General features: G+C 35.7%; 1 protein-coding gene across 1 annotated transcript; it reads left to right on the top strand.

Moving 5' to 3' along the window:
• Positions 1–10,487, top strand: LOC306852146 (peripheral myelin protein 22-like). The gene is made up of 5 exons (XM_079388809.1): positions 1–296; positions 906–1,000; positions 1,229–1,322; positions 6,031–6,171; positions 8,330–10,487. The coding sequence occupies exons 2-5, from the start codon at positions 923–925 to the stop codon at positions 8,488–8,490; spliced, it is 474 nt and encodes a 157-aa protein (XP_079244935.1). The 5' UTR covers positions 1–296; positions 906–922; the 3' UTR covers positions 8,491–10,487.
• Positions 10,488–11,463: the final 976 nt, after the last annotated feature.

Raw genomic sequence — 11,463 nt, 5'->3', positions numbered from 1 at the left:
AAACATAGCTCTAGTTGACTTTGTATGACTAAGAACCCTGTGGTTTTCCTGCGCTCTTACGCACAGTGTGCGCGGTGGATCTGTTGCTGTCACAGGGGCGCGCCTGACGAAGCCACACAGAAAAAGGGCGTAGTACTTCCATAATGAGACACTTTAAAGCTGCTGCTCCATACAGCATATTAATCTAGTCGCAGGGAACTGGATTTTGGAAATACGCAGTACTTTTGACACCAGTGACGCGGCTGCATTTCGGCGTTTTCATCCATTTGTGTGGACTTACTTTCGCTTTGCTCGCAGTAAGTTGGATTTATATTGCAGTGCAAACATACGTTGCCTGTTTATGAATATTAAAAAGTCCGGAGCGGATCAGAGAGGAGAGTAAATCTTGCCTTAAGGATAAGAGAAGCCACTTTCATGCTTTGACTCATCCATATAATGATATCTAGGCTAAATTTATAAAGAGACACTCATGTCATTGCTTAATTATTATAGAATAAGACTTATTCACACTTAGTGTTACGCTGGTTTTGCACTTGTCAACTTCATTGTAACACTCTTTTGCGCCAAAATTGACGGTGGAAAATGGTGTAGCCTACATGATGTCAACTAACTGCGTTCTGAAATGCAATTATTGGAAGCTCAAGAAAGTTTTAATAAATCAAAAACTAATTTATAATAAAAGAGCTTTTGACGTTTTTTTTTTTATTTAGAAAAAGGCTTGCATATTATATTATATTCAACTCCAGTGACACAAAATATGATTTATTAATAATTAAGTATTTTTTTTTATAATTATTAATAACCTAAATCCAATAGCATAAATAACATTAAAGAGCTATATTATACAGTAGCTAGTAATTGGTCATTGATGTATTTTATATAAAAAATGTGTTGTGTTTGTACAGAACCTTAAGGAAACATCATGCTGCTCCTCTTACTGGGAATCGTCGTCTTGCATGTGGCAGCACTGGTTCTGCTCCTCGTGTCAACTATAGTCAGTGTAAGTATTCTGAAGCTTCATTTATTGATAAAGATTAATAGAGATTCTCTCTCTCTCTCTCTGTCTGTCTGTCTATCAGTCTACTGTCTACAGTCTCTCTGATATGAAATTGACAATTCAATCAATTTAGAGTCGTTTTTAAACTCCCAACCAGGCATTAAAACTAACTGAAGGAGAACATTTTGGATGTGTTTAACCCATGCTAATGAGTATTTTTGAATCTAACAGGCATGGGTTGTTAACCCCAACAGCAGTTCAGACCTCTGGACAAACTGCACCACATTGAATGGAGTGTCCAATTGTGACCCTGCTGACACTGGAGGTAGGATCCTGCTATGTTTTTAGATTTGTTCAAAAAGGAATGTGTGATGAAACCCCAAAATGTGGTGCAATAATATTAATTTCAAGATAGGAAAATGTCTGCCTCTCTGTAAAGGGTTAAAGAGCCACCCTCGGTATGTTACACATTGTAGGTTATTCATGGAGGGCTTGATCCTGGCATAACTGTCAAAGCCCCTTTGCCTGTTTACCACAATTTGTGGTGGGTGTGCCCTCTCTGCCTCACACCTCTGTACTGCCATCTAGGGGTGAGAATTCAAGAGTGCCATTTCAACCCACAACAGACCCCTCTTCAACATCAGCTCTGTATAAATAGTCTGGTTGCCGGAGCGCTGAGCTCGGGCCCCTTGTTTGGGAGTGGAGAGTGCTGGGTTGCAAGGAGGTTTAAGAACATATGGGGTGGGGCAGAGGTAGAGCATTCAAAGCAGATTAGCTTTAGACTGATCTGTCTGTAATGGCATAGCACCAGATCGCCATAGGCCGAACGCGGCATGATTTGAGCCACACCCACAAATCAAAATGGCAGAGTCGGGTTTGTTAACACAGTTTGAGAGAGAAACATTTATTAATGACGTTTTTGGTTAAAATACAAATTTATGTTGTCATTTTTTAGTTATTGTTGCCATGCAACATGTATACCAGAATGTTAAAGAATGGTGTTCTTTAATGCATAAAAAAAAAGCATATTTTTAAGTAATGTACATTCTCAATCAGATCACTGTTACACTATTGGCTGTTCTTGGAGGGTGAGATGATGTCATATTTCAGAGTGGGAAACGCCTCTCTTTGCACTTTGGTAATGAGGCGGGACCAGAATGCATTGCTGTGTTATTTCATAGCTCTCAGTCAGTTGGCGTAGCACCTATAATGTGGCGTGTTTGTTTAGGGCGTGGTGCGGGGGGTTGGCACACGGTGTTTCTGTCCTGCTCTCCTGCGCTCGCTCACGTGTCACTGCTATGCTGCTGGAAAAAGGCTGCTATTCGGTGACTTCGTCATCTAGGCTGTGAAGAAAGTCCTTTCATTGGTGCATGTAATGACCAGATTGACCTTTTAATTAGAATGTTATAGATGACGTTTAACTTGCACACAAACAACAAATATGAACCTTCATGTACACTACTTTAAGGACAGATTAAATCGATAAGTAGCACAAGTATATTTGTAGCAATAGCCAATAATACATTATATACTGTAGGTCAAAATGATAGATCTTTAATGCTAAAAATCATTAAGATATTAAGTAAAGATCATGTTCCCTGAAGATATTTTGTAAATGTATCAAAACTTAATTTTTGATTAGTAATATGCGTTGCTAACAACTTAATTTGGACAATTTTAAAGGCGATTTTCTCAATATTTAGATTATTTTGCACCCCCAGAATCCAAGTTTTCAAATAGTTGTATCTCGGCCAATTATTGTCCTATCATATCAAACCATACATCAATTCAAGTTCCAAAAAATTGACCCTTATGATGACTGGTTTTGTGGTCCAGGGTCACAAATGTAGATGGCATTCTGTAAAAGATGTTGGTGATTAATCAAGAGGGAAAATGTTCTCCTTCTCATTACATTGGATAAAAGGCAAACATTCTGTGCTTCAGCACAATCCCTAGACAGGCAGGGACAAATCAAGAGGATTAAATCAAACCTGGGTTGGAAACAAGCAATCAAACCAAGTGCAAAGCCAACCTAAGATCACCTGAATGGTGTATTTTACACCATGAGTGATGCAGAACAGCTGGCATGGCAAAGCTACACAACACTGGCAGCTAAAGCATGCGTGAAATCCTATTCATCATCCTATTATAGAGAGCCATTTCATGCACCAAACTGGGGTTATGGCAGTCTATTATCAGCGTACGAACTTGCACTCCTGTGTTATGTTTCGCTGTGCATATTTATCATCTGTTAAGCCACATTCTTCACACCCAGGACCATACGTACCCCTATAAATGCAAACACAAGGCCTCCGCTTTCCAAAACGAACCTTCTATCCTGCAATACAAATCCCTGCCTTAGATGCATGACTGACAGAAATACATAGGGTGCTGTCAAGCTCAAAATGACTACAGCCGCACCTTATATCAGGAAACTCCAAATGTCACAACTCTAGATAAACTTAGTAACAGTGCGTAAATAGACGAGGGTACGAGGGGATGTGCTTCTATTTTTACTTCATTGTTGAGAGAGATGTATTGTATCGTTTGTATTGTGTAGGTGCAAAACACAGATAGCAGAAGAACCTAGTATTTATGGATACATACTAGAATAGTCTCCTCACATGGTCTCTGATGAGATGTTCTGAGAAAAACAAATGCCATTGCCATAGTTGTTTCCATTCGGAGATTGTTACAAGCCCAAACCGTTTACGGGCTTTTCTTGTCCTTTTAGGGTTATCCATGTGTGCCTGAGCGTTACGATTTTGCTGTTAATGAGATCATTGCCTAAACTTTGGATCATTCGTATTGCCAATTCTTCCCCACAAAAGTGCAAAGTAGTTGATTTGTCTATGATCTTGAGAGCCCAGATTTTCCAGGACCTGATCAAATGTTTCTATATTCTTGGAAGCAAGCAATATTGTAAACTGGATTTAGTAGATGATCTGGTTCTTCTGGAGGCTCTGATTTCGTTTTAATCTGTAGTACGCCGATCGGTTTTAGGGGTTTGACAGTTCTAGTGGCTATAAGGGGAGCGGCATACACAGCTGAACATGAGAGGGAAGAGAGAGAGAGGTAGAAACCTGATTCTACAGGACTGACCCTTGGATAAGAAATAGACATGCTGGACAACCCATGCATTCCACTTATTACTGCTTGGGCATGAAAGGTAGAGACTGAGATAGACAGAGAGATATGACATGTTCATGCTCACGCTCCTCCCTAGACACATTTTACTGTATGATTTAGAAGAACAGCAAAATGTTTCCTTAAAGTTGAATAATGACAGAATTTGATGAACTATCAATTTAACATTAAGTACTATTTTTTCCCCAGTGGATGAATGATAAAAACATTGATAGTCAATCAGAATCTAGCCTGCTTAACTCAAGTATTTAAAGGGGCAGACAGCATAACACAGGTTTATTGTGCATAGGTGTGGACACTAATATATTGTTATAGTTATCTTTCTTGGTGTGTTAACGGGCCTGTATTCATAGTCGTCATTCCACTATGACTTTCTTCTTTGGAAACAAAAGATATTTTTGAAAAATTTCTGTTTTCATACTTTCTTAAAAATACAGGTTTAAGTAGGGAGGTTTCATAGTGATGCCATTGGAGAACCATATTGGGTTCCCAAAAGAACCTTCTTAAAAGAACTTGGTGTTTCTTAGTATGAAAAAGAACATTTTATTAATCTAAAGAACCTTTTGTGCAATAGAAAGGTTCCCTTGATTTTAAAGGTTCTTCATGGAACTATAGATAAGCCTTCATTTTTAAGAGTGTACAATGAAAGTCAAAGTTTTGGACCCCATTGACTTTCCTAGTATGGGCAAAAACAGCTGAAACATTTTTAATAATAAACTCATGCAGGTTTTAAACAAAATGAGTGATATGAGTGAATGTATCCCTTTAAAACTCTGTTGAGGATAACAATGGTAAAACAGAAACACAGAACAATTTGTACATAATGGGACATTCCAAAGCCAGAATACACGCTGAACATTAAACTAAAACATCTGTCATGACATTCCTCATCAATCCCAAACTCCCTCAAACCAGTCTCACAGCACGCTATTGACTTTCAATTGATGGAAGAACTTATTGTTTAAAGCTTCAAAAGTTTGGGTTAGTAGATTTGGAAAGTATTTAATACTTTTATTCAGACCAATTAAATATACAAATAAGACTTCATATTTCAAATAAGTGCTGTACTTTTAAGCTTTCAGTTGTTTATTAAAATATATTGAATACAAAATATTCTTGTTTTTACTATATTTTTAATTAAAGAAGTGCAGCCTGGTGAGAATGAGACTTAAGAAGATTTAAAGCATAAGAAGATTTTAAAAACCTTGTGTATGTGCAAAGCAAGTGAAATGTTTCCTGTTATACTGTACAAGTCCTAATGCAAACATTTACTTTCCTGTACACACATGGAAGAGGCTGGAATGGCTCTAATGCAGGATAAAAATGACACACGGGGGGCTTTTAAAGCCATCAAATGCAGGTAATATAGAGTTAATGGAGCTCCTTGTAAGTTGCTGTGTTATGGTCCTGGTATGTCAAGTGAGGATCAATATCAGGTGCTGGTAACCTGCTAAGAGCTTTTAGGAATAGAAACCTCATTATGTGATTGCACAATGCATTAACAGTTCCTGGATTCTCCAGTGCTCTTTATATCCATGAAACAGCCATCAAAACTTTAAATGCAACAACAAGAGTTCATTATGAAGCAATAGTTAGTGTTTTGTTTTTTTGCAAACTCACCTCTGTCATTATAAATAATACATAGAGATATCTAAGTGCACATCTCCAATTGCACGCCAATGTAAAAGTGCAACTACTGCTACATCTGTTGTGATCGATCGAGAATAGCAGATGAGAAAATAAATAATGACCTGCTTAATGTCCATTCGTGTGACTGTCTCCTTCCCAAGAGCAAAGGTTTTAATTTCTGCAAAGCTCAAACTGCCCTAAGTGGTTTCAGGAGTAAGGAAATGCACTAATGTTTTGAAATGCTTTCTGTTTTTCAGTTTGGATCCAGGCAGTGCAAGCTCTCATGATCCTGTCAATCATCTTCAGTTTCCTGTCTCTCCTCCTGTTCTTCTGCCAGCTCTTTACTCTCCAGAAGGGTGGACGCTTCTTCCTCACTGGAGCATTCCAGATCTTTGCTAGTGAGTATCGTGGTGTTATATGTGAACATCAGTGGATCAATTTGGTTGTTTGCAGATGCTAATGAGATTGTCATAACACGCTGACATACTCATGCAGTGTTAATGGACCCAAAGTGTTCGCCATTGAAACGAAGGAGAGCGATAAATTGCATATGCATTTAAGCGAGCTGGCTCAGGTGATCCGAGATCAATTACCATTTATTAATAAAAGATTATCTATGGGACATCTACTGATCTCCTCTGTTCCTATGGAGGTGTATTTGCTTTCATTCGGCGACATGAAAGACCTTTGGCCTTAGTCTTGTTAGTCTAATGAGTCCTGTCAACTCTCATTAAACCACAGACAGTGCAGGAAACCCTTTAATGCGCTCACTTCCTGCAGATAATTTGGTTACGATTTCTTAAGATTAAATCATGCAGCAGACAGAGTTATACATAGCCAATACGAGTAAGCATTCTCTCCGTTTATGAAAAACAATACGTATAAGAGATCAGATATGGAGTTTTACAGTTATTTACTGTATTGTAACTGGAGCTAATGTAAAATGATAGCTCTCATTAGAAATGTTTAATTCAATTCTCACGTCTTTGGGATGTAATGAAGATAGAGGGTTATTAGAGATCATTACTGTGCCTGGATAATGAATAGTTCTGTGGGCGACACGAATGCTTGATCTTTCAGTACGTACTGAGGGCTTTTAGAGTTCATATCTGCGACTCACATCAGAGAGGATGGACATTAATTGAAAGCTAAATGTCAGAGGAGAGCTGAGGGTGTAAACAGCACAAAGCCAGACAGTTATAGGTGCCCACTGAGTTGGCACTGGATACACAGCCGCTGCCACAAGATGAAATGTCAAGACTGGTGCTTTGGGGGTGGTCTGTGGTCTGCCTGACATATAAAAGAAAGTGCTGAAAGTGCCATGTCATATTTCCTCCCTCTCATGCATACCTTATAGTCAAGATTAGGCCAATAACTGCAATTCTTAGCTAAATGTTACTTAGTAAAATATTAGTAACAGGTAATTTTCAATATTAACTGTTGTAAAGTAAACAATGACGTCATTCTCAATTACAGCACACATGATTGGATATTTAATTAATATCCTGACCACAAAAGCGTTTCCAAAGCCTTAAAAACAATGTTTCTAATGGTAAAAATAATATTAATAGATTATATATTTATTGATAAAAAAAAATATTTAATGTTATTTTAAGGTCCATCCATCCATCTATCAAGGAAAAAAATCATCTAATTCCTAAATCCTTTAAATCCTAAGTATATATTATATTAATTATATTATATTTAGTACTGTCAAACGATTAATCGTGATTCATCGCATCCAAAACAAAAGTTTTTGTATATATAATATATGTGTGTGTACTGTGTATATTTATTATGTATATATAAATAAACACGCATGCATATATATATAGTTAAGAAAAATTAATATATTTGTTTATATAGTTAAGAGATTTTTTGTATATTATATTTACAAAATTATATATTATAATGTTTATATATGATATAAATAATATGAATATAAATATATGTAAATACTTTCATTTTATATTTTCAAAATATATGCTGGATGTGTGTGTATTTATATATACATAATAAATGTGTGTGTACTGTGTATATTTATTATGTAAACCAAAACATTTATTTTGGATGCGATTAATCGTTTGACAGCACTAATTCTATTATATTATATTATAATTTAAATTGTAATAATATTTCACAATTTTACATTTTTGCTACTATTTTTGGATCAAATAAATGAAGCCTTGGTGAGCATAAGAAATTTCAAAAACAAACAAATAAACAAAAAAAAAAACTCACTGACCCCAAACTTTTAAAAGTTATATAAAAGAGCAAAAATGGAAGTGTGGTGGGAATCATGTAAAGATAGATAGATAGATAGATAGATAGATAGATAGATAGATAGATAGATAGATAGATAGATAGATAGATAGATAGATAGATAGATAGATAGATAGATAGATAGATAGATAGATAGATAGAAGACATTGAAGTTGTCATCTATGCCAAATAAATAAATATATATATATTATAAAATAAAGATTTATGTAAGGTAACATCTATTAATTTTTCATTTTTAGATGCTTAATTTTTCTTGTCTTCCTCTTCCCCCAGGTCTTTTCGTTATGAGTGGAGCTATCATTTATACGGTAATGAACTCCGACTGGGTGGCTAAATCAGAGTCCTACGGCTTTTCCTACATCCTGGCCTGGGTAGCCTTCCCTCTGGCGTTCATAAGTGGCTTAATCTACGTCATCTTGAGAAAACGAGAGTGAGGTGGCACCACTCTCTAGCGGCCGCCACCTGGAAATACAGCTTTGAAGCCCAAGTATCGCACTGCATCCACAGAGAAGTGAAATCACGCAGTATCTTCACCCAGGGGGTCAGTCAAAATCAACCCCGCTGCCACCCCGAAAAGACATATTCAATACTGTTGTCATCATTTGAAGATGTGTATATAATATCTTTGGTTTAAAACCTATTTATAACACTTTTTACATATATGTACATAGGATTTTATGTTTGCTCTGTTGACAAAGAACCTCTGAGAGCTTTTCTTTTAGCTAATTAAGTGCCTAGAGTGTGTTTGTCTCAGAAATGTGCATCATTAGCCATAATGTGTGTTTGTGTCAATTTTTCTTTCCTTATAAGGCCAAAAATATATATAAAAAGGTTTTGGATGTATTTTAACCAAAGTGCATGTATTAAATTATAGGGACAATGAAAGGAAGCGTTTTCAATGAAGCTGCGTGGAGAATTTCGAGATGAAGTAACTTAGACACCATCGTAAGATCTGCAGTTTTGAAAGCTTTTTTTAAAATAATTTTTGTTTTCCAACAAAAAAAATGGTGCTATGTATTTACCATTCCTTTAACTAATAGCCATTTAGACTTTATTTAGAAGGACATAACATGACTGAAAGCCAAAATCAAAACGCCATTGAATATTTTGTGCTTGTGCCTATAACACAATGCTGTATACAGTACTCACCGAAAAAATATTCATTTTATAATAAAACAAACAAAATGTGTTCTGAGTAACATGTTTCGATTTGGGAGGTTGCGATGGAGAAATTGTTGTAAAAATAGAGACTAGGAATTAATGATTTTAGTTGGATTTATAAAGTTACTTTTAAGCGCAGTATTAGCAGCAGGATATGAGAAAGGCAGTAATGTCGCTAATATAATCTAAATGTATAATGTTTGACGGATTTGGTCACTCGTTAGCTGTTATTATAATCGGGGCATTACATAATTAAACAGTTGAGGTGAACGCCCTGCATATAAAATATAAAGTAAACATGAAATAAAGGTATAGTTTTTTTCCCCCAAGTATCAAAATGACAGCTTACAATCCTCTATATACACAATATATCCAGAAAAACATATTTAAAAGCATCCAAGTGGCAGTTTTGTTGTGTAAAAATGTGTTATGAACTGACCACTGATAACACCTGCATGCATGGAATGATATTTCAATACTTGAAGCATAACATGCTGCAATGTCTGCCAGTTTTGAGATGCTCCGTTTCTACTCACATAACTCACAGTATTCACAATGTACTGTAATAGCATGTGATTGTATTAATAGAGAAACATATTACTTACAATTAAAGGCCCTATTCTGAGGACCATGTATTAGATTGCTTCTCCTGCAACTCCAAAAACAATAAATGATATTTTGTTATGATGAACTGATCACGTTGCCTGTTTTCATGGTTGTAATGGCCCGATGAATGTCTAACTAAATCCCCCTCTGCTTTTTTTTCTGTGACTGAACGAACAACTTTTATGCAAGCAGAATAATTTATTTTGCCTGCAATAAAACAGTTTATGATACTTTTTATTTCTTGTGTTTAAAGGGATTTCTGTATGTAGCGATTGATAATCCCCTAAAGAATATTAATCTATAATCAATATGTGGTCTGTTCTGACATGGGACCAGCACTAGAAAAATGTTGCATGTGCTCATTTCCCTAAATTGTAATACTTTACAGTCGTTACTTGACAACGTAAGGCTAAAACCTGAAATAACGACCGAATCGTGTTGTATTCATTTGATCTGGCTAAACAGTTGTATACAGTGTAATATTTGTATTTAATTGAATGTCGTGGTGCTCCTTCTGAAAACAGCTGTACTGTAAATCGTGTCTGAAGGAGTGTGAGCTCTGATGAAGACTGTTCATTCACAAGAACCCAAGACTCACCTCTTTTATGAAAGCTTGTGTTTGTGTGTTTATTAAAAGCTATTAAAAATAAATACTGCTTGCCAGAAAATTGTCTCTCTTTTTGCTTTCTGAAAGAAATGCATATGAATTCAAATGAACCAATGGTTTCATCTGCTGGATTATGATCCAACATCAACATTTTCAAATTTGCCAGGTTTGCAAAAGAATATCAGCTGTTCTTTACAAAATAACCCTATGAATATCAAATGAATAATTCTACATATTAGGCTAAATGCTTGTATTATTGGAAATTCTAAGCACAACCAGTTGAGAGCTACTGATCTGAAAAAACGTATATAAAATAGTTATATAAAACTTTTAAACGTTATAAAATAGTGCCACTTAGTGGTGTAATTTAAATAGTGCAATGTATGTGAAAATATGAGAAAGACTGCCATCCAGCGTTAGAAATTACCTAACAGATGCCATGTGTGATATTGATTTCTAAGGGCATATTTATTCATTCATTCATTTGTAAATCAACATCCTGTTAGCATCACATTCAACACTACCACAGCTTACATGAAACTTATCACTAGATATAAAATAATACTATTAAACATGTCAAATGTTAGATAACAGTTACAAAAAATAGCATTAAGGGTATATTTTCCCCAAGATCCTATATTTCCCATTGTTGTCCAAAAGCACGCTGCTGCCCTCCAGTGATATTCATGATAACTTTGTATGATAACGTGCAATAAACTTCTAACACAAATAAGTCTAGCAAAAAAAAAAAAAAAAGTTAAAGACTAAAAGAGTTTAAGAACAAAACAGATTAGGGAAAAAAGGGACGAGAAAGAAAATGTCACAGACCATTTCACAAGGTGTCACAGTCCATTTAATCTAATTACACCGTTCATGAAACCATCAGCAGTGGAATCATCAGTCTTCATTTAGCTGGACTTTCTTTGCTGGGGGAATTTTCACGTTTTGTAAAATCACTGAACAAAATTTAAATAGGTGAATTTCCTGCTTACATTTTATACTAGAATGATTCAGCAGGAGACAAATGTGTATT

Source organism: Barbus barbus, assembly GCF_936440315.1.
Source record: "Barbus barbus genome assembly, chromosome: 32".
NCBI lineage: Eukaryota > Metazoa > Chordata > Actinopteri > Cypriniformes > Cyprinidae > Barbus > Barbus barbus.
The sequence above is the reverse complement of the archived record's forward strand: the minus strand, read 5'-3'. Positions and strand labels throughout refer to the sequence as shown.

Coding starts and splice junctions, on each gene's coding strand:
- LOC306852146 (XM_079388809.1), top strand. CDS start 923: ATGCTGCTCCTCTTACTGGGAATCGTCGTCTTGCATGTGGCAGCACTG. Junction 1,001..1,228: donor TCGTGTCAACTATAGTCAGT/GTAAGTATTCTG, acceptor TGAATCTAACAG/GCATGGGTTGTTAACCCCAA. Junction 1,323..6,030: donor TGACCCTGCTGACACTGGAG/GTAGGATCCTGC, acceptor TCTGTTTTTCAG/TTTGGATCCAGGCAGTGCAA.